Source organism: Neolamprologus multifasciatus, chromosome 9, assembly GCF_963576455.1.
Source record: "Neolamprologus multifasciatus chromosome 9, fNeoMul1.2, whole genome shotgun sequence".
Lineage (NCBI taxonomy): Eukaryota > Metazoa > Chordata > Actinopteri > Cichliformes > Cichlidae > Neolamprologus > Neolamprologus multifasciatus.
The window spans coordinates 21,533,691-21,556,557 of NC_140447.1; the positions used below are offsets into that span (position 1 = coordinate 21,533,691).

Here is a 22,867-nt window from a genome sequence, read left to right on the forward strand (position 1 = left end):
TCCACTGGCTCGAGAAAAGGAAGTGGCAAGTTTCACTTCCCCATAAAACACCAGGCAGTTTACTTCACTTTTTACACAAGGATTTCCAGAACTGATGTGTCTGTTATGTAAAAGAGCTGCTTTACATTTCCCGAAGGAAATTTGAATAAATAAGCCAAGTTAATTCCAACCTCAGTAAAAGTCCAGTTTTTAGAACATACATTTATAGTAGTGTCGTTCTGTTTGCGTTGTCATCATTAATCGACCTCTGCAAATTTTACTCTTGTTCATCTGGATCATTTCTGCTCTGTTTCACAACAAGAATTTCTCATGTTTGCTTTATTCGTCCGTACAAACTAGAGAGGCGCCTCTTTAAGCTGGAAAGCCTGCATCACTCTGTATATTCATAAGAGTACAATATGGAGTACAAAGAAGTATAACAGCTCCTTTATTCAGGCAGATACAGCAAAAAGATACACACAACATACTGAAAAACAGCATGTGGTTATTAAAATACTACCATCCCATTTCATTTAGTGTAAAGTGGAATATTGTTATTATTAATATGTTATGATAAGCCCACAGCAAAGTATATAATGGGTTTATATTCATTCAGTGATTTCAGGTTGTCTCAGCCACTGCTTCAGGCTTCTCTGCACTGTCTGCAGGTTGCTCAGAAGCTTCTGATTGGTCAACAGGCAGCGTTTGGTTGATCAAATCTACTTTTGCCTCTTTAGTTTGATCTGAATCTAAAGCAGGAACTTCTGCAGGGTCCCCCTCATTTTGTGCCTCGCTTTTTTTGCCCTGCTCTCTGTCTTCCACATTTTTCACAGTCGATGCCTTTGAAACAGATTCTGTAAGGAAATATTTATTAGTAAGCATTTCAGCCCGTCATGGGAAAATTGCACCATTCTGTAATTTTGCCAGCGTTTAAACAACAAACGAAAATCCTCACCCTTTCGCTTCTGCATTTTAGTTCCAGTAAGTGTGGTTTTCATCTTTTCCTTTGGTGTGTTTGAGCCAAACACTACATTTCCCTCTTCATCAGTCCAATATGAAGTCACCCCCAAGTCAGGTGTCCCCTCTGTGACCTCCACCTGAGTTCATCCACAGTGAAGGGAGACATCGCAGTGTGGTAAGGCTCTACAATCATGAACTAATCACCATACAGTCATTCAGAAAGTGAAATCAACTACTTACCCATGAAGCTCAGTGAGATCACACCTACCGCTGAAGGCTAAAACAGTATCATCTCATAGAGAAAATGCTAAAAACTGTCATAACTAAGCTATTTAGGCTACTAAAGTTTTTGCAAAATGTTACATTTCAGCTTCACCTCAGTTTAATTTACATTAACACAAACGTTTTTGTATTATTGCAACTTTCTAAAAGAAGAAAGAAGAGATTGTAATGAGAGATTCGCTGATGTATTGCAAAGAATTGTGACTTTAATTTGAAAAAATATTATTTAATCTTTTCTCTTTAAAATGCTCTCAAGCTGAAACGTTCAATGAGTCCAACTCTGGTGCAAGTTGAACTGTGATCTCTTAGGATTTCTTAGTTATACAGTTACCCTTTGTTAAGTTTTTTATGGTTATGTGATATGATATGCACTCACTGGACGCTTCATTAGGTACGCTTGTTCAAATGTTCATCATCAAACTAAAGCTGTAGTTCACATGGGTTCACCAAAATTGACAGAACACTGAAAAAATGTTATCTCCATTTCTGCAGTAACATTTGGCTGGTAGGATCTGAATTTGATGTAAATAACATTAAACCATGCATTAATCCTTGATTGTATAGACAGTTCAGGCTGCTGCTCCTGTTTCTGTAATGATGTGGGGGATATTTTTCTGGCACACTTTGATTTAGCACTAAATAAATTAGGCCCACACAGCCGACCCACGTATTGTTGCTGACCATTTCCATCCCTTTAGGACCACAATGTAACATCTTTGGTGGTTCCTTGTAGCAGGATAACAGGCCATATCACAAAGTTCAAATAGGTTTCTCAAACTGGTTTATTCATCATGACGATGACTTCACTATAATCAAATGACCTTCCCAGTCACCAGATCTTAATCTAATAAGCGTCGTTGGGATGTGGTGGAACCGGAGATTCCTTCATAAATGTGCAGCTGACACATTTATGAATACCATTTATGTACCTAAAAAATTGACTGGTGAGTGCATATTAATGATTGTTAAACAATATATGGGAGGCATGGGGGTGGGCCAGGAGGTGTAATTCAGGTTTTTTTTTGAAGATTCTGATATGATGCGATAATAAAACATACAGTTTTCTGGTTTGAGAGTTGATCATTTCTTTTAAGTATTTACATATTTGGGTATTTAAAATATTAGATATGTTTGTGCAGTGTGTAAAACATTAACCATGCACTATTTTTACTATGTCAGGAGGTTTTATGAAATTCCTCTTGATGAAGAGCTTATATGTATGATTTATATATATATATATATATATATATATATATATATATATATATATAAGTGCCCATATATATATGGTAGAAATAGACTTGATTTAAACTTGTATAACTAATAGTTTTGTCACTTCAGGTGAGTATAAACAAGACGTGAAGCAAGAAGGATCTCATTACCAACTTAATAATGAGCTAACTTAAAAACTAAAAGTTATGTATTTATACATGCAGCAACTGATGCATAAGAAAAATATCTGTCCCCTAGGCTCTGAAATACACCCTTATGTTCTGTTATTACATTTCAAACTGAAGAACATAATAGTAAAAATGGCTTTTATCTAATTAGAAATGTTCTGGATATTTGTGCTCTATGACAAAAAGACAATATTTTTTCGTGTCCCTCTTTTGTGCTCTTTGTAAAGAGAGTGTCACGTTATCCTGAGGACAAGGCAGATAATTGTCCTACAACAAATATCAGGATTACAGTGAAGGGGGTGAGTTGTGTCCATGCTGGTGGTGGATCTTCAGGCTGTCCAACTTCTACAGAAATAGTGATCGGGAGTGAAAACGGAACAACTCGACTGAAACAAGAGAGTGAAACATAAAAGGTGAAGAATTGAAATCAAAGTGACACGACTCAGAAAGGAAAGACAGAAGGTGGAGGAGGTGGGGAAATACATGCTTTTTTATTAGTCTCATCAAAAAATGGGAAAAGGAAGAGAAACAATAACCACTATTGTTGGTATTAACAGTGACCTCACAGTTTTCACTGCATCAACATCCAGGATAATTACTAATTATGGGCTGGGGAAAATGGTGTGTTATATAAATAATAGTGAGTAGACAGTGAGCTGACTTGTCCTGTTTTCTGCAGAAGATAACATTTAGAGTGAATGTGAATAAAGTGGAACACACATAAGTTTAAAATCTCACTGTAACGCACATTTTAACTGTTTTGCTACAAATTATATTTGCTTCCAAAGCACACCATCGGAATAAACCCCGGCACGTCTGTCTTAAGTAGTTTATTTCTTGCAGGTTGAGCAAGATAGAATTGAAATTTGTGCTGTCTCTGTGAGATTTTTCCCACAATTTAATGACACGGTTTCAGTAAATCTGACAGCTGCACGCAGTCTGAAGTACTTGTCTTGTCAGGTTTGCTGGGAAATCCACATAATTTGTAGCAAATGTAAAAACATTTATGTTTTTACTAGACATTCCACACTAACCGTGACATTTTTTCATAGTGGCAGCCACAAATAAGCTTCAGATTTTCAGTGAGATTTGTAATTATTGGACCAAATGTTCACATACAGTATTAATCATAATCTTAAGTAACTCTTTTCTTTGTACTTTTTTTTCGTGTTCAGTTTCAGCACCTCGGGAGTTTATTTGACTGATTTCTACACAAACCATCAAACACCACCTCTTTTTTTAATATCTTTTTTTCTTTTTAACTTTTTTCCAGTACGCATCATTTTTACATATTTACGACAAGATTTGGACCGCTTTTATTTTTTCTTGCCGCCCGCCTCTTCAGGGATGAACACACTTACGGTGAAGTCCCCGCTCTCTGTGCCGTACTTGTTCTTCACCAGGATGCTGTACTTGCCCGAGTCTGACGTGTTCACGCCGGTGATGGTGAAACTGGCGAACTTGCCCGACTCGAACTTCAGGATGCAGTGCTCATCAGACGTGATCTCTTTGTCGTTCTTCAGCCAGGTGACCTCTGGCACGGGGTTGCCCGAAATGTTGCAGGTGAGATTGAGAGCCTGTATGGAAAATAAGGCACAACTCAGTTACACTCAGGGCAGTCACTGTAAAGGTTAAGACTCTTAGTTGAAGACAGTGGACCATGTCAAAGTTTGCTATATGATGTGCAAACCACATGAATTCAGCTAAACCTGTTTACCTTGCCCTCTTGTATGGTGACCACATCAGGGAGGCCTCCTGCTACTCGAGCACGATCTGAAAAGTAACAATATTAACTAATGAAAAATGATTTTCAAAAACAAAGCATGTTGCACACAGTGCACGCAAACTGTGTTTTTATCTAACATGAAAGACTTTATGTGGCTCAGAACAGTCTTCGGGTTAGTATTTATGTTCAGGGCTGTTGCTTGTTGTTTTTAACATATTCCAATTTTATTGCAATGGACTTAAATTTGCAATAAATATGGTAAACTGGCTTTTTAAATTACAATCTCTGATTATTATTATTATTTTTTAAGTTTTTCTTAATGTTTTTAGAATAAACTATAGTACTAACTGGAGTTAATTTAAACTTCACAGAATAGAGCTCACTTTGACCCACTGAGGTTTATAGTCATGGTAAAAAGAAAGTAGCTACACCCTCTCACTCTCAGGTTTTATGTATCAGGACATAATAAAAACAGTCTGGTTCTTAGCAGGTCTTAAAATACAACCTCAGATGAACACATGGTATATTCTACAGTGAGACTGTCAGGGACCTGGATCTGAGCGATCCAGGGTCCCTGAGCATTTATGGACTTGTATTACATTATATGTGTTTTTGGTGTTGCTGTCCTTCGTTCTCCCTGCTTGCAGGTATGTGTTTGTGTGTGTGTGCGTGTCTGGGAGCACCTGTTTACAGGCGCCTTCAGGCCTGGTAGGTGTGGCCCTGCCACACCTGAAAACAATCACACAGCTGATGAAGCCCCGTCGGAGGAGCTACTTAAGAGTGTGGTGGAGCTCTCTCCGAAGCTGGATCATTGCGTGACTTCACGTTAGTCTCTCGTCCAGTCAGTAAGGTTAGTCTGCCACATTGCGTGTGTCTTACAGCCGCCTGCCTGTTATTTCCCCAGGAGAAGCGTGGAGATGAGAGGGCAGTGAGCACGGGGTGCTCAGACACTGAGAAGCGGAGACAGGAACACTGGCACTGGGAAGAGGACATGTCACGGGAGTCGGTAACGCACTGAGTATTTATTGTTGTGTTTTCCATTTTCGCTGTAAATAAACACACTGTTTGCATTCAAAGCTCTGCGCCTGGGTCCTCCTTCCTCACATCCCCACAGTTGGCCAGCAGCAACTGTGACAGAGACCGGTTATTCCCAAGCAGAAAACATTCAAGATTATTGCCAAATCCATTGTAAGGTCAGACCGTGCAATGCTCAGAGATATTCCAGAAAACTCGAGCTGCATCTCAGACTCTATAGGCTAAGACTATGGGTTGTTTTGAAGAGTTGCCAAGAGGAACATGACACCACAGCTGAGCAAGTTTGATCTGAACAAATCACAAGACCGAAGTAGAATTGTTTGGTCATAATGCAAAGAGCCACATTTAGCAATAATCAAACACCTCATGCCAACTGTCGGCACAGTGGTGGAGGGGTGATGATTTGAGTTTGCTTTCCACCCACAGGAACCAGGCATCTTGCAGTCAGTGAGTCCACCACTAACTCTTTGTATACCGAAGTATTCTAGAGTCAAATGTGAGGTCGTCTGTCTGACAGCTAAAGTTTGGCTGAAATTGAATCTTGCAACACGACAATGATCCCAAGCACAGCAGCAAATCTACAACAGATCAGCTGAATAAGAAAAAAAAATCAGTGTGCTGCAGTGGTCCAGTCCAAGTCCAACCTTAAGAGAGTTGTGCATATACCAGTATATAACCACAGCGGTGTGATGCACTGATAAAGTCATAGACAAAAGAATTACTTTAATGGCATTAAGTAATATGTCATGTGTTGTTGTTCATCTAAAATTGCATTTAACTCATTTTTAGACCTTTTCTAAGGATTAGATGAGTTTTTAAAATTGACAGAGGGTGTTTCTTTGTTCTCATGTCAGCACGTGACTTATCCTTTGTTACTTCTATAACTCAATTTAAGTAGTTGAGTAGTCAAATACACAAATGACTCTAACTAGGAATGTAAAAATTGTTTGCTTTCTACAACATGTTATACTTTAAGTCAACGGAAGTGGAGGAAGAAAATAAATTGAGGAACTGAAATCATATTAATAGTCAAGTTACTGAGCCCTGGTTGTACTTTTAGTCACAGTAAAGTTATAGCTACACAATTTGTAACTCATTTAAAAGCAATATATTTGCAACCCGTCTTCATGAAGATTCAGCATCTTCATTATCAGATCTGAAAAGGTCAAATATTAAAGAAGTGGAGCTATTGTAAACAGAGTACTACTTACTTCTCTCTGCAATAGCAGCAGCTCTGAGGAGAGAATGACAAATTAGGTCAAAGTTGAGAATGACAAGTGACAATTAAGACTTCTACTTCAACTTTTCTTTACATCATTTTTCCTTATATGAGAAAAGCTTTGCTGGGACTGTGGCTATGTACAGAAAAGAAATGTTAGTTATAGGCTGGTTAATGACTTACTTGAGTCTCTGGAATTCTGCAAAAGCATCATCAAATGCTGTAAAACAAAAGTTGTAAGAATCAGTTTTACAGGCCAAGATACATCTTTGTGTCGCACAGCATACAATAATTGCAAAACATCACCTTAAAGAAATCTAACTGATAACTGAGGTGATAATTCCTACAAAAGAAAATCGAACTTTTCACATGTAAACATGTTGGAAGCTGTGAAATCAGCCCAGTTATAAAGTCATTTAGACACTCTCACCTTGACCAGAGAGGTCAACGGTCCTCCTGAGGCCACCTTTTCCATCGTAGAACTCGATGGCATATTTGCCCATGTCTTTCTCTGTGGGCTCTGTGATCTGAAGCCACAGCTGCTCCCCGACCACGCCGCTCTTTATGCGGTCAGAAAAGGCAATTGCTGAATCCCTGTCAGAGAGACGATATGAAAAACGTATATGTTAAAGGCCACTTTGTGACACAAAAGCACAGAAGCGTCTGATAAGATGAACACTTGGTTTAATCCTGACAACTCACAACTGAAAATTAAATATACATCAGGTATAGATTTGATTAAAAGTTGCTTGTTTTGTTCATGTCAACTAACCAAGAACCTACTTGTAGTGCCATGTGACTTGGAGCAAGTCGTTATAGTAGCTGACAAAGGTGTAGAGTCTAATGCCCTCATCTGTGCTTGTGATTTTCAGTGGAGTGGAGGAATTGGCTGCAAAGATAAACATCCTTATTTAATGTGTGTTGGGTTAAATATGTACTACATATGACATCATCTGTGGACTAAATATTTCTTCTTACCAATAACACTGAAAACTTCATTCATCAAGTCTTTGAAACCTTAAAAAAAAGACACATTTCATCACCCTAAGTGGTTCGTTTGCTGCATTTGTTTCTGATTTCATTGTTGTACGGCCGTACAAAGTTACCTTGGTCTGTCAGATTCAGTGTGGAGGTGTCCTGTCCTCTGTCATCCTTCAGAATCACCTCATACACACCAGCATCCTTCTTGGAAATCTGACAGCAAAAATGCAACAGCAAATTAACTCAGGAAGGTTTTGCAAAAGGAAATTAAGCGTATTCGTCTGAAAAAGGCAAGCGCTTCTCTTCAGCTAGGGGCGCTGCAGTGCACACGTATATGACGCAAAAGCAAAAATAAGAGGCGAACATCAGCTACGAAAAAAAAAGAAAAGCATTCTCAGGCAAAAACGGGAAAACCAGAGGTGGCCGTTGGCCCACGGTCACAACAGATAAGTGATCCCAACTTTAAGTCTTCTCCAGATCGGGCTGTCGACAATGTCTGCTGTGTCTGCGGGGAGGTCGCGCTGCAATGGGACACATGTGACATCATGTTTATATGCTGAATTACCTGTGAGGAAAGCATGTCATAATTGGACAGACGTTTACAGACAATACGACACGATGGGATGTGAGGGGTTCGTGAGTTATACAGTAGATAAGGGACAGAGATGGGTTAGATGAAAAGAGAAGACAGAGATTGTGACAGAGCAGTTCAAATGTCTGGCTTGTTTCCTGTTTTATTTTGAAAATATTTATTTTCTTTTGACTTTTTTTCACCTGTGCCCAGTCAGCCCTCCATGTATATAGTACATATTCCTGTCTCTGTTGGAAGGTAAGGACAGAAAGATCCACACAGAGGGAAACAGAGCAGCACATTTACAGCCATATATGCAAATGAATTCAAAGGTGGTTATACAGTACGGAAATATACACACATATATACGGATATTCACACTTCACTTTCTCGCACTCTCACCTGAGCAATTTCCAGTTTCAGCACTCCCTCTGCAAAGCCGAGGTGCTCGTCCACTTTGATCTGTTGTCTGTCTTTTTGCCACAGTGCAGAGGTCTCCTTCTTCATGTTGCCCACCTGAAATCCAGCACAGCAGGATGATGTTTTCAGAGCTCAGTTACATTAAAAAAAATGTACAAGTAAAATCTCTAAAACACAGGCTCACCTTGCATTTGAGTACAACGCAGCATTCTGGTGTCACTTCCCAACTCAAGTACTCGATAAAGTGAGGGCCTGGAACAAACGTCGCAGGTAAAATGATGACAATCGGGCAAATAATGAAAACTCAATTTTGTGAAAATTTTCATAGAGCTGTTAATCTGATTAATGAATCTTCATCACTTTTAAGCAAAAATTCCAAATTTGCTGGTTTCAGCATCTTCTGTGTGAGTTACTGTCAGCTTTTATGTTTTGTTCTGTTTTAAATGTTGAAGAAAAAGATTAAGCCTCTGAGAATAACACAGATCCATCAGTCATAAAAATGCTCTTGTGCTCAGGCGTTCACCTTGTTTTCGGAAGTACTCCTTTCTCTGGAACTCTGATTCCTTCTGCAGCTGCTTGAACACTGAAAAATACACGAATGACAGTTTTCATAAATTGTGGTTTAAAACAACACAGATACCATTAAGTGCAATTAAATGAAATTCGAATTTAGCTGGAGGTATTACAACATGATTTCTAAAATGTTTCAGTGCCCTCTAGTGTTCATATGTTGCAGATGTTGAGTTCTCACCAGACACTTTATGAGCTAAACCTGTTAAACTGCTCTATCAAAATATCAAATAATTGCAGCAACTCAATGGATTTAGGCATGCAGACATGGTTAAGAAAAATGCTTCAAATCAAGCATCAGAGTGGGAAAGAATGGTGATTTAAGTGACTTTGAATGTGGGGCTCAGTATTTTCAGAAGCTGGTGGGATTTTACCCAAACAACCATCTCTAGGATTTACAGAGAAACTGTCCAGTCAGCAGCATTTCTGTGAGATAATGCCACTTTGATTTCAGAGGTCGGAGGAGAAAAGCCACCCTGTAGCTCAGGAAGTAGAGCAGGTCATCTGCTAATCAGAAGATTGTGTGTTTGATCCCTGGCTCATCTTCTGAACCTTGAGTTGCTCTCCGATGCATTTATTGGAGTGTGAATGTTAATTAGAAAACACTAGAAAAAAGTGCTTGCCTCAATGGACGAATAAGTATGTTATATAAATGTTTTTATATAGCACTTTTAATCCTCAACTATAATAGAAAAGCACTATATAAGTCCTTTTACCAATAACTATTTGTTATGACCAAGGTACGCAAAAGAGCATCTCAGAACACACAACGCGTCCAGTCTTGAAGCAGATGGGCTACAGTAGAAGATGTGCCACTCCTCTCTGCTAAGAACAAGAAGCTAAGGCTACAGTTTGCACGGCCTCACCAAATCTGGACAACAGAAGATTGGAAAAACACTGTTGGTTTGTTATGTATCAATTTTTGGTGCAACATTCTGATGGTGTCAGAATTTGGCAAGTGCTTCCTACTAAAAGCCACTTTAACCATATTTAAGTGATCATGCCAATGAGAAACATGAAGAGGACTAATTGGGATTCAATATCTGGCCAGTCGCAGACAGACTGGAAGGAGCAGGTATCAAACCATCCACCACCTGAGCCATAATGGCCTCTGGTACAGTCTGCTTTCCTGCTGAAGGTAAAATCATTTTGGTTGTTTCACGTGAGAGATATTATTTAATTTAATTTGTGGGGTTGCCACTTTCTATCAAACCTAATCAAAATATACCCAGCGTGGCAGAGTGTTAAATTATTTTAAATGGATAACGTTCTGAGCTTTTTATCCTTGACTGTACACATTTATTCACAATTAAAAGTCACGTTTTCTTTTTTCTTTTTTTTTTAAATAAACATACCATCCCCTATCAGTACCAAGCTGGACTGGTTGGTAGCTTTTCCATCCTGCAGCTGGAAGGTGTACGTGCCCTCATCCGCCGGGGTCAGAGACTCCATGGTCATCTCAATCACACCGGTGTTCTTGTCAAAGTTCATCTTATATTTCTACCACCCCAAATAAAGCAGCAAATATTTTACTTTAAAACACAGGTAGAGCACACAAGTAAAATATCTGAACGCAGATTCTCACTGACCTCCCCCTGAGAGACAACATTATCATTGAAAACATAATCGACTTTGCCGTTATTGGACATCTTCTCCGCCTGCAGCCAAAAGCGAACGTGGCCCTTTTCCAGCAGCTCCACAGCTAGATCTGACTTCAGAGGAATAACTGGTGTAAAGAAAGTGATGAAGAAATAGTTAGAAAGTCAGTCCAGTTCTTGACAAACCACTAAATAAAGCAGAAATACCATGTGAAGCACTCACTGGGGAATTTGTGGTCATGACTGATCTCCAGCAGCCTCTTTAACTCTGAAAAGAAAACAAGAAGAGATTCAGGACTCAAGATGAGAAAAGCAACACATCATGTAATATGAAAAATCTTCTTTTCTCTCAATTTTCAAACCCACCTTCCTCAGAGAGAGTGTAGCTGGATGAAGCACCGTCAGTGTGAGTGACAAGACATGAGTAAACTCCAATGTCCTCCTCCCCGGGACGATTGAAAACAACTTTAGACCTGCAGAGGAAACACAGCATTCGTGACATGAGAGGTGAGAGGGACGCTCAAATAGTCTTAATGTTAAAAATGTTGCCATCTCACTTGGTTCCCTTGGTCTCTGTGGTCAGGCGGGACGTGTCTGTGATTTCCTCGTAGTTTTTGGACCACACAAATTTGGAGTCGGGGGTCATGTTGCCACATTCAAAGTTCAGGGAGATGACGCCGTCGTCGTCGACATCTACGACTATCTCTTTCGTGCCTAAAAACACAAGAAGGTAAAAATCGCATCTGCTCAAATTTTGTAGTATCACCTTCACTTGTTCCATCATTTCATCCCACCTGGTTTGGTCAGAGCGGGAACCGGCTCTGTCACGTCTGAGACTTTTCCTACACCAGCTTTATTCTGAGCACGCACACGGAACACATACTTCTCTCCCTCCTTAAGATCCTTAATCTGCAAAAAAAAAAAGAAAGAAAGAAATGTTGAAATATATTTGTGATATCCTGCTAAAACTTGGGAATCTCTCAGATAAATGCACTCCTGATTAGCACCTTTGTATATGTCTTTTCTAAGGCTTTGGTGTTGACTCCTCTCCACGCCTCCTCTGGTGCATCTGCTTCCTTGATGTCAACATAGAACCCGTTGACAGGATCGCGGCCCTGGTACACAGGTGGTTTCCATAGCAATACCAGAGAGTCGTTCCGCGCCTCTCTAATCTGCAGATCATGTGGAGGTCCTGCAGCCCAGAAAGATGACTGAGGCTAAATAACAAATCCTTTTTACTCAGTCACTTTCAAGGTTCTGTAAATCCCTAAAGTGATACTGTTGTCAGAAACTATAACATGTAAATATTCAGTTCACAATTCCAATAGAATAGAATAGAATAGCACTTTATTGTAATTATACATGTACAACAAAATTGTGGGTACAGCAGGAATAAATGGCAAACAGGAGAAATATGTACAATTAAGACATTTTCATGGATGATGAACATTTGTTTTGGTATTTTTTCTTATATTTATAACATAAAGTGACTTTCTTAAACATTAAAAGTTACCAAATTATCCAATAATTCATTTTTTTTGTATCATTTACCATATTTCTCTGATATAGTTGTATTTATGTGCAACATCGGTGACAGAAAAATAAAGCAGTGTGCATTGGAAGGTTTTTTTTTGTTGTTGTTGTTGTTCATCAAATGGTTCATTAAAATATTCTCTCAGTTGGTGAAACATGTGGCCCAACCAACCTGGGACAGCAATGGTCCATTCTTCACACAGGAAGGTATTACTGGGCAGCGACGGGATGCCGACACCAGCCATGTTGGCTGCTCGCACCTGAAACTGGTACTTCTTATTCTCCTTCAGATCAGACACCTGGAAACAAAGACACAAAGACACTCGCCCCTTGCACATTCAGCAGATATAACTTCAGGCTCAGATCGTGTTTTTTCATATCAACCCACCCTGTAGGCCCTCTCGCTGACAGCCTTGATGTTGGCCTCGTGCCACTTTCCCGGCACGCCATCGATGACCTCACGATAATCCACAAAGTAACCGGTGATGTCAGCGCCTCCGATGAAAGTTGGCTGTTTCCAGGCCAGCACCATGGAGTCGCGCACGCACTCTAGGACGGTGATGCCATAGGGTGGAGTGGGAGAGGCTGAGACGCAAATCGCAAATTAATACGGCAAAACCTCGGTGTGAAAACTGACGTAATGGGAAACTGAAGCGCCACAATTTGATACTTTTTAATTCCCACACCTCTTTTTTCACTGTGAAGAGCTTCAGTGTCCCATTATTGGAAACAGTTTACAGCAGAAACTGACCAGCAGTTACTCTCCTTACAATGTTAAAGATTACTGGATAGTGGGTTTAGAGACAGTTGTAGGTTAATACCTGCTGTAACAACATCTCGTCCAAACCAACACATTTGTAACCTTAATGCTCAGTGACATTGAGATTTTGGGAGTTAATTGTTACGTCTGCAGTCTAACTATGAAGTCAGCAGCCGTAAGATTATTAAATTATTTTTCTCTAGTTCCAGATTCAAAAGATAAATAAAGATTAGTATAATTTAGAAACCACTGTTTTATACACTGAGTCAGAAAGTGTGCAGTTACATGTTGCTTGTTACACTGTATTCCTGGTAACAAAGGGCACAGCGATTTCAGAGACCAGGTTAAAGGAATGACTGGGAGCCAAAGGTCTCCACAAAAGCAGGATCAAGTAACACTGTGATGATAAAGCAGCCTGTCGAGTACAAATAGTCACATGAACTTTATACCCTCTCCTGATTAGGAGTGAGAAGGTGGTCAAAGCGTCTGGGAGGTGGGTGTCTGATTAAGTCCAGAGTGCACTCCCAAAAAGGTCTCAGGTCACAAGTGTTCTCTTGGTTGGATGACCCACTTTTCAAGTACAGGGTGTGATTAAGGGGCTCCTGCCATGAATTGCTTTGGTGTCTTTGTGTGTTAAAGTGCTCTGGGTAATCAGAGGAGTGGCAGGTCCTGAGGTGATTGACACTACACATATAAGTTAGGGTTTTGGTGGCGGCCAGAAAGCATGAGTTAAACCCAGGTTTGGCGGTGAATTGCATTGACTTACCTTCAAAAAGAGCCAAGTTACTATTTGTACCTACAAAACTGATGTGAAGTCAAGGCAGAATATATTTCTATGGCTCTTAAGTGGGTAAAAACTGTACTTTTCTTTGTGGTTTTATTTGGATTTGACAAAAGGTTTTCCTCGGTGCTCACCTGCTGACTCTCTCTGGGGCTTCGCTTTCTCCCGATTACCATCTACTGAGAACTTACATGCCTGCGAGGCGTCAGGCTCATCAGCTGTCTCCACAGCCTGATCCTGAGTTACTAGGTCACAGTGTGCAGCTGTGATTGTGTCAGTATGTGATTCAGAAATTGGGCCTGACACAGGCTCTGAGTGCATGTCTTTTGCCAGCTCAGGGGCCCGGGACCCATCGCCTTTCTTGCCCCACTTGTTTTTAGTCTCCCTGGGGTCAGGGTCTGTGAGGTCTGAGCTAGCAGCCCTGGCCCCTTCCCTGGCTTCACTGTCAGCTTGAGCTTTATTACGCTTTTGCATAGTGTTGGGAGGGAACTGGACAGTGTCATGCGTTCCCGTCCAGCGTGGCCTGTGCTCAGTTAGTTGTCCCACGTTACCCCCCGGCCCCATCTTCGGCAACACACCGTGTAGGATGCCGCCCCCTACGGGTGTTAGCAGAGAAAAGCAGAAGAAGCTTTTTTTAAAAACAGGCACAAATCCATCCACAGCTCATTTCTCAATCGCACCACATTAAGAGAACAAAATAAGAAGAAACAAGCACAAAAACATTAAAAATCAATATTTGCTGAACTGGCAGTCAAATACAGAACAATGTCTTCATCTGACTGGGAGTGGAAATGAAGACAAGATGACCAGCAGGTGACATCCATGTTAGCAGGCTTCAATTGGGATTATGAGAGCACGCAGGCACATAACACAGAACAGCCGGCCAATAATGTGGGTGTGCGGCTTTGCTCTGGCCCTTAATGAAAAAAACTCATGACTTTAGAAACAATGCCAACAGATTCCATCATCTCTTAGATTACAGCTCCAAAAGTGACGTAAGTTGTATATCGAGACCAAATGTAACAGCACGCCATGATCTAATTCACGGGTGGTAGTGCTGTGTTTTAATTACTCCGAGTTTTCCTTCAGTTGCAAGTGAACTCAAAGGTTATTTCAGTGTTTTGTTGGCACATTGTAAAATTCCAGTACCAAAAAATGTAAATTAAAAGCAGAATGCATTGATTTACAAATCCCATAAATTTGTATTTTATACACAGTAGAGCATAGAAAACATGTTCAACTGTGTGTCTTTATCCTGTCTTCCTTCTCTCACCCCAACCCGTCATAGCAGACGGCCGCTCCTCCCTGAGTCTGGTTCTGCCAGAGGTTTCTTCCTGTTAAAAGGGATTTTTTCCTTCACACTGTCCCAAAATACTTGCTCATAGGGAATCATATGATTTTTTTTTTCTCTGTATGCATTATTGCAGGGACTACTGCCTTGAGGCGACTGTTGTTGTGATTTGGCGCTATAAAAATAAAACTGAATTGAACTGAATTGAATGTCAAGTGTTTAAACTGAGAAAAAGAATCTGGATGGGAATATATGTTGCTCTACAACCTGTATATACCTTTCAGCATCTATAGTGTCTTCCCAGATGGGCAAGCCGCCAATTCCATAGGCACTAATGGACCTCCATACCTTCACAGATGCAGGCTTTTGAACTGAGCACTGATAACAAGCTCGCTCTGCTTAGTGACCTGTATAACAGACAGTGATTTCAGTGAGGCCAACCCGCGACAGAATTATGTCTGTTTTTAATGCAGTGCCACTTGAGGGCCTGAAGATCGCACACATCCAGATTTCGCCACACTCTCTAAATCTTTTGACTTCAAGTTGTACACCGATTTATCTTACAGAGCTGACCTACTGAACCTCTGAGAACCTCTAACTCTTTAAGATGATCTTTTTATACAGTCATACTACTTACTTGTTACCATCAAACTCAAAATGAACTAATATTTTTCATGAAATTAAATGTCTCACTTTAAACACTCATTTTTTATGTTCTATTGTGAATAAAATATGGTTTTTATCAGATTTTAAAATCATTGCATCCTGTTTTTAATGGACGTTTTACACAGCATTCCAGCTTTTTGGGAACTCGGGCTGTATAAATTTATAGGTTTGTCATATAAAAAACTGCTGATTGAATCTCATCTTAGTTTTTTTGTTCTAAGAAAGTAAAACTATTCTGATTGGGAAAATGCCCAAATCTGACGTTTGTGTGCAAAAGTTCATGGTTTCCTTCAAAAACCAGCATAATCCTCCTCTTATGGGCGCAATTTAGTTAAGCAGCAAAGTCTCAGGACTAGTGATGCACATATGAGCATCACTAGTCTTTCTGTTCTGGTTAGAGTGACTTTGTGCTGTTTTTTTGGCCATTTTAAGACTATAATCCAGTAACTCATCTAGCAAATTTATTGGTTTTTTAATCCGCACAACAATTTTCAGCTGTGTTAATATAATTGGAATCAGGTTTTTCTAATGATGAATCAGCCTTGAAGACTGTGTTGAAGTAACACATTATCCCAGCAGAAAAGGATGTGTCATCAACAACACATCTTTCTTCTTAAAATATATGTGCACTGGCATTCTTGCTAAGAGTGTTTCACAAGGGATAACGGAGCATGCTGCTCAGCGCAAAGCCAGCCAGTGAATGAGTGACATCCAAAGGCTGAAAGCTGTGTTAGTTTTAATGCAGAGAGATGTTACTGTTAGGGAACACGTGCAGGAATTTAGAAACAGCATCATTATTAAAACAGTAACACTGTTTCTGTTGCTGGCATGCAAAGTACGTGTTAGGGCTAGGTAACAAATCGTGCAGTTTATTGACTTTGAGTTGAATAAAATAATGTAAAAATATTGAGTTATAAAGAATCAGACCAACGGAACAATAACATTCTGGGGGTTCCGAATGGTGGTACCTTTAGCTCTAATGTGGGGTTGCCGACACATCCTGTGCCCGAGATAGGATAGGGGAGATGCGGGGAGGTGGTGGTGATAGTGGTGATATATGACACTGAGCTACTTTGTAACGACCGCTGAATTGGATCGCACTGACCCAAATTAGAGGAAGTCTACAAGTCCTGACCCCCAGCCCCGCCTCAGGCTGTGCAGGGAGGAGGAGGCGCTAGAGGAGATGTGGCCAGACAGGGTAGGAGGTAGGTAGAGCATACGACAGTGCAGAATAATGTGACAGGGTGACAGAGTGGAACAATGGTGGAGAAAGTGTGGGAGCTGAAGACATGTTTCAAGAGAACAGTAGTAGCCTACAACCCAATTCATGGTAAAATATCAAGAAAAATCCGCTTGTTGCATTATTTCTTCCACATAGAGAGTCTGCTAATGATAGCAGTGATCAGTCTGTGGTGTTCAGTGCGTCCAAGAGGTGTGCCTTGTTGAAATTTCATGCACAACTGGCTCGGAAATGCACAATATAGCACCAACAGTTTAGTTTTTTTAACATCTCTAAACAAATCTTAATCTAAATAGCAGTAAACTGGAATTATTAACGTCCTCTGATTACTACATTACTTTGTTGTATTTAGATGTGATGGATCCACTGTACTCACCAATAGCAGCCTTCACCTCCACAGCCTCTGACTGCTGGGAGAACTGGCTGATCCCTGCAGCATTCACTGCCCTCACCCTGAACACGTACTGCTCTCCTGTGATCAGACCGTGGCAGATGAACCTGTAAATGCAGAAAGTGCAGTAGCCATGAATTTGTATCAGAAATCGCGGAAAGAAAGCGAGAGGGGTCATTTTTACCTGGTGACATTCACGGGCTTGTTGTTGCAGGGCTCCCACACGTTGCTCCCCACAATGCTGCCCTCGATGTAGTAGCCCACTAACTCTTTGGCATCGCAAGACGCTTCCCAGGACACAACAACTGATGTGTCCGTGTTTCTGGTGGGAATAACCTTTCCTGGGGCAGATGGGATATCTGCACACAAGAATAGTTACATTTTGGGGCTGAGTCAGTGCTAACATAATATATTTGTACCGTGCAAATGTTCAGTTTCATCAGATCTGTGATGCAGGAGTCATGACTGCAAAACAGGTCTGGGACCAGTTTGCCTGATAGCACTGTGTGACAAATAAGACTTAATATCTAACAGAGCTAATCTTCTCTATGTTTATGTTTATCTCTCTTCTGACCAAGCTTGTCTCCAACTGTGGTGGCCTCAGTCGGGTCAGATGGCTCGCCAACACCGGCAGAATTGCAGCAGCGGACACGGAAGCGGTAGGCTTTTCCCTCTGCGAGATCAAACAGCGCAAAGCGAGGAGACTTTACTGGGATCTCCGTGTTCACCCTCTGCCAGCTGTCTGTATCGGAAACACACTGTTGGGCAAAGAGGAAAACGTCACACTGTCACTGAAACTCAGGCAATGTAACAATCTCATATGCAGGAAAACAGAAACATTTAGTTAAAGTGCATCTGAGGAAAAGTGGAGGAATAATTTACCTTTTCCACATAGTACATGACACCCTCAAGGCCTTTCTCTCCGGGTGGCTTCCAGCTCAGCACCACATAGTTTTTGGTTGCCTCTGTCACCTGCAGATCACAGGGTTTGCTGGGAACAATGCCCTCTGATGGTCAAAAAAGAAAGATTGACCCTTCAACACCAGATGGATGTATTAAGATCACATCCACCACTTATTGGAAAATGCATCTATTCAAGAAATGTTATCATTCCTTTCTTCTTTATTATTTTTTAATAATTACATTGACAATAAATAGAGCATAAATGAAAAAGCACAGGTGCTTCTTCTTCTTCCCTGAATGTGGTTAATAAGCCTGAATCAGGTGGACTCAGAGTTGGAGAATTTTATAATCTACATCTACTTGAGTCACTCTCTGATATAAATCATCATGCAAAAGCATTTGACCTCCTACCTGCAGGCTCCTCCTCCGTGACAATGATTTGGCCGGTCCAGGGAGCAGAAGTACCTGCGAACATGTAGTAGATCAGTACAGACACATTGTCAGTCCTGTGATTTTCTGTGAGCTAAATGTTTTCTATATTTTGCTCCAGTCCTCACTATTTGTCACAGATCCATAATTTCAAATCAAAAATTTTTGTGGTTGTGGTTGGTTAGTGGTTGTGAAAAAGTCTTTAAAAAAACTAATCCTTCTCAGTGGCTGCTTTGACCGGATTCACGATACAGTCAAATTCCTCTCTGTGTCAACTACCTCTCATGCGGGCGCGATCAGCTGGGTCCATTGCAGCCACCGGCTCCGAGACTCTGGATGGGCGGCTTATGCCACTTTTGTTTACAGCGCGCACACGGAAGATATAAGAGCGCCCCTCGACCAAACCAGTGACGGGGAATCGGGCGAACTTCACCGGGGTGTCATTGCACTGAATCCAGTGGGTGGTTCCGACCTCACACCTGTGCGTAAACATTAAAATTTTCGTTTATTTCAAACACCTAAAGACTACTTGTCAGTCATGTTATCACCAATATTGTGTTGCCTTATTCCTTTGACATTCACTTGAGAAAGAGTTTTATGTTTTGCATCGATAGCTCATTCTGTGGTGTCTATCCAGTTTAGCTTTGGAGGTTAGAGTAGCAGGAAGCGACACATTGACCAACCTGTCCACAAAGTAGCCCAGGATGGAGCTGCCACCATCAACAGCTGGCTGCTTCCATGCAACAATGATATAATCCTTGTTGGCATCCAAACAGCGCACATCCAGAGGGGCTGCAGGAGCTCCTTCGACCTCAGCATCAGCATCTAACAGATGCAAGAAGAATATCATCAGGACAGTATGAGTGCGCTCTCTGAACGTGCACGTTCTATTGTTTTATTCAGCTTTAGCTCAGCTTTATTTTTGCAATAAATTGACAGGATGTTTGATTTATAGCGAGTGGACCATGTGGGTGAACTGCGCAGCTGCAGGGTTCAATGCCAGGAATATTTCAGGTCAAGCAGGAGGACAGAATTAGCACAAGCCTGCGCTGAAGGGAAAAGGGATAAAAGAGGTGACTTTTAAATAAAGCAAACATGCCTGTCATCTGTAGGTAAAGTCAGGACACTAAGGAAAGAGACAAAGGTTTTAGAATAGAGAGACAGGTTTATTTTAAACTGGATATGTGGGGGAATAAAGTATGGAATTTACAACCTTGTAGATCGTAAAATTAAATATTCACTTTGTGTTTGTTTTTTTTATTTTGGTTGTTCACTGGCTCACACTGCTATCCAGACAGCACTGAAATGAAACGGTTGTTCCTCCTTAAAGCAGATATTTACAGGATGTGTCTGAGCTCACAGCTTCCAGATTAGAGCTCTCTAAGAATAGCATGGCTGCAGCCATGATCGTATAGTGTTTTGTTGTGGAGACTGTACCTGGATTCTTCTTTACCAAATGACCCTGAACTATAACAGAAGAATGAGCAGGCTATTTTTCAGCCTCCTCATACTTAGCATGGTTCCTATGTAGAAGCTGAAGCTTCAAAGGTCAGATTGTCTCTGAAGGCAGCAAAGATAAGCTCTGGTGACCTATTTTTCCATGCTATTTAAACAGATGCCAGAGAGTTGCCACTCAGTGGTGTATCTATTAGAGATATCCTATTTAAAACCATCACTAACATCCAAACACTTTGACTTTTAGATGCCATTGCATCATCGGGTGCCAGGGTTTAATGTGACTTTGATCTAGATCTGATAGGCTTTAAAAACATTTTTTAAGGAAGTCCACTTGACTAATGTAAAAGAACTGCAGTAGAAATATCTATGTGAACACATCTTAGATATATAACATTAGTTTTTATAATTTTACTAATATACTAAATCTTGTGTGATGTATGAAGGTTGGTCAGCTGGACCATGAATGAGTCAGAGCTTAGCTAGTTTAGACTCAAAACTCAAATCTGAATTATTAAGGTTATTTGGACAAAACAGCTGAGATTAAAGCTGGAGGATATTTTTGCGCATGCTCTGTGAATCTGTGTCAGATTCAGCTGGCAGCATATGACCAAACAAATGGCATGTTTACAGATGAAGATAAAGCCTAATTTCTAAATCAGTCAAAGGATAACCTGAATAGAATAATTATGACTTAATGACAAGAAACCGTTCAGCGAGGATGTACCTACCTCTGACAAAGACGTAGGCTGAGTAGGTCTCATATCCAGACTTGGTGGTGACGCGCAGGGTGTAGAGACCCTCGTCTTCTTTGTTCAGGTGCGTGAGTGTCAGGGTGGCTCGATCTCCGCTCCAGTGCATGTGAGTCCATTTGGAGGGAGACAGCAGAACGTCTGGAGTGCAGGCCAATAAGTATTAGCAAGGTGAGAAGTAAACATATTACAGTACAGAGAACAACTGATTTAAATCTACAAGAACTGTACATTACGGGCATTGTTCAGTATCACAGTAAGTCTTCCTACCATCTCTATACCACTCCACCTCTGGCTGGTAGCGATGCAGGGCAGGGTAGATGATGACTGTACACCCCAGACTCATGGTCTCGCCCTCCCTTCCAAACGATACACCGAATTTATCAACAATGTGAGTCTGGAAGGTGATGCCGTACTCGGACACTGGGCCGACTATACAAAAGGATGTGACAACAAAGTCTGAGCTCTGGCTGGTATCATTATTAAACAGTTTACACACACACACACACACACACAAATATATATAAAGAATCTCACAAATTCAGACTACTGAGATTGAATTAAGTGGAACTACAGGTGTTGCACACATCAACTATCAAAGTTTTGCACCCAGATGGAAAACGGTGGAAAAGTGAGCGTGTATAAGATGTAAAAGAATAAAGGGCAAAAACACAAATACAGACCAAAAGGGGGACTCAACTTCACTGCAGCTCTCACAAAAACAACTGCTGAAATAATTCATGTTTTCATGCATTAAAAAATTAGTACATTTTTGCACACTTACTATCTGCAGTTTAATTAGACTATTATGGTAAATGAATGTTATTGTGGATTTTTCTATTCAGACAAAAACGGCCATGCTTGGAGAAAATCGTTTTCAGACCACACTCCTGACACCCTGTTACCTTCAGTAATGGCCCCTGCATTGTCAAAAAAGCAACAACAAAAATGTTAATGCAATAGCGCCCATTGTTCTTCTCCGAACATCCCACCACCCTGCTCCCCACTGGGGTTAGTTAGATTTATAACACAGCTGTTTGCTATGCTGTGCTTTTAAATCCATTTGGACTCACTGGACGAGTGTTCCATCAATCATGTTGCAGGCATCTGTTTCATTAGTAAAAAGCTGTATGGTACATGCCCGGTTACACACCACGGAAAAAAATGGCAATCAGAAGGAAAAAATCTGCATTTTCCCAGTGATTGCTTTGCTTTTCTTTTAATGTCAAAAACTGATTGCAAGTAGTTGTAGTGGCCAACTGGACTCTGATTGTAATTAGCTGATGTGAATTTTTGTGTAAGTATAAGGCAATAGATATACAAATTTCAAAGAACTTTTCTTCCACACTATGTTTTTCATTCTGTCTCCTCCCCCTCAGCCCTAACTGGTTGAGGCAGATGGCTCCCTGAGCCTCGGTTTGCTGGAGGTTTCTTCCTGTTGAAAGGGAGTTTTTCCTTCTCACTCTCGCCAAATGCTTGCTTATAGAGTAGTGTTTTCTGGTGATTGGGATTTTCTCTTCATTATTGTAGGGCCTTTACCTTGCAATATAAAGAGCACTGAATCGACTGCTGTTGTGATTTGGCACTATATAAATAAAACTGAATTACACTCATTTGAAAAATGGTAACTAATTTGTGATTTTCGCTGATGTATCAGTTAATTGCTGTGTTATCAAAAGCAGATTGCATTCAAATACCAGCTTGATACTTGACTGCAGACTAATAGCAGACTGATTTTATCTTATTGCTGTTTGGATCCACCAACCTTGCTTTAAATACAACTGATCACGAGTGTTTTAACAGGCCTGATCATCATGTTCATAACCACCATTTCAAAAGCAGCAAGATCACAAGTTCATTGCACATGATCCCAGTCATTTTGGCCGTGCCAAGATCTCCACCCACTGTTTTCTGTAGCGTAACTG

At 40.7% G+C, this 22,867-nt stretch overlaps 1 protein-coding gene across 10 annotated transcripts in view; it reads right to left on the minus strand.

Annotated features, from left to right (window-relative positions):
• Nucleotides 1–411: 411 nt before the first annotated feature.
• myom1b (myomesin 1b) overlaps nucleotides 412–22,867 on the minus strand; it is a 30,526-nt gene continuing 8,070 nt past the window's right edge. For 3 of the 10 annotated variants that reach the window (XM_085172771.1, XM_085172772.1, XM_085172778.1), the window contains exons 9-42: nucleotides 21,848–21,862; nucleotides 21,213–21,374; nucleotides 20,922–21,083; nucleotides 19,419–19,560; nucleotides 19,015–19,214; nucleotides 18,718–18,771; nucleotides 18,286–18,410; nucleotides 17,978–18,161; nucleotides 17,588–17,762; nucleotides 17,389–17,510; nucleotides 14,394–14,411; nucleotides 12,663–12,859; nucleotides 12,447–12,573; nucleotides 11,749–11,933; nucleotides 11,536–11,650; nucleotides 11,299–11,455; nucleotides 11,108–11,214; nucleotides 10,965–11,009; nucleotides 10,733–10,869; nucleotides 10,499–10,643; nucleotides 9,097–9,156; nucleotides 8,758–8,825; nucleotides 8,556–8,669; nucleotides 8,044–8,103; nucleotides 7,708–7,795; nucleotides 7,580–7,618; nucleotides 7,385–7,490; nucleotides 7,032–7,195; nucleotides 6,785–6,821; nucleotides 6,594–6,616; nucleotides 4,339–4,394; nucleotides 3,983–4,198; nucleotides 935–1,076; nucleotides 412–833 (exon numbers count right to left, since the gene is read on the minus strand). In XM_085172771.1, the coding sequence (XP_085028897.1) occupies nucleotides 601–833; nucleotides 935–1,076; nucleotides 3,983–4,198; nucleotides 4,339–4,394; nucleotides 6,594–6,616; nucleotides 6,785–6,821; nucleotides 7,032–7,195; nucleotides 7,385–7,490; nucleotides 7,580–7,618; nucleotides 7,708–7,795; nucleotides 8,044–8,103; nucleotides 8,556–8,669; nucleotides 8,758–8,825; nucleotides 9,097–9,156; nucleotides 10,499–10,643; nucleotides 10,733–10,869; nucleotides 10,965–11,009; nucleotides 11,108–11,214; nucleotides 11,299–11,455; nucleotides 11,536–11,650; nucleotides 11,749–11,933; nucleotides 12,447–12,573; nucleotides 12,663–12,859; nucleotides 14,394–14,411; nucleotides 17,389–17,510; nucleotides 17,588–17,762; nucleotides 17,978–18,161; nucleotides 18,286–18,410; nucleotides 18,718–18,771; nucleotides 19,015–19,214; nucleotides 19,419–19,560; nucleotides 20,922–21,083; nucleotides 21,213–21,374; nucleotides 21,848–21,862 (3,980 nt within the window). In that variant the 3' untranslated portion in view covers nucleotides 412–600. Of the gene's footprint in view, nucleotides 834–934; nucleotides 1,077–3,089; nucleotides 4,199–4,338; nucleotides 4,395–6,593; nucleotides 6,617–6,784; nucleotides 6,822–7,031; nucleotides 7,196–7,384; nucleotides 7,491–7,579; nucleotides 7,619–7,707; nucleotides 7,796–8,043; nucleotides 8,104–8,555; nucleotides 8,670–8,757; nucleotides 8,826–9,096; nucleotides 9,157–10,498; nucleotides 10,644–10,732; nucleotides 10,870–10,964; nucleotides 11,010–11,107; nucleotides 11,215–11,298; nucleotides 11,456–11,535; nucleotides 11,651–11,748; nucleotides 11,934–12,446; nucleotides 12,574–12,662; nucleotides 12,860–14,393; nucleotides 14,412–17,388; nucleotides 17,511–17,587; nucleotides 17,763–17,977; nucleotides 18,162–18,285; nucleotides 18,411–18,717; nucleotides 18,772–19,014; nucleotides 19,215–19,418; nucleotides 19,561–20,921; nucleotides 21,084–21,212; nucleotides 21,375–21,847; nucleotides 21,863–22,867 lie in introns of those variants that run through there. The other 7 variants (XM_085172773.1, XM_085172774.1, XM_085172776.1 and 4 more) reach the window with 7 other exon arrangements.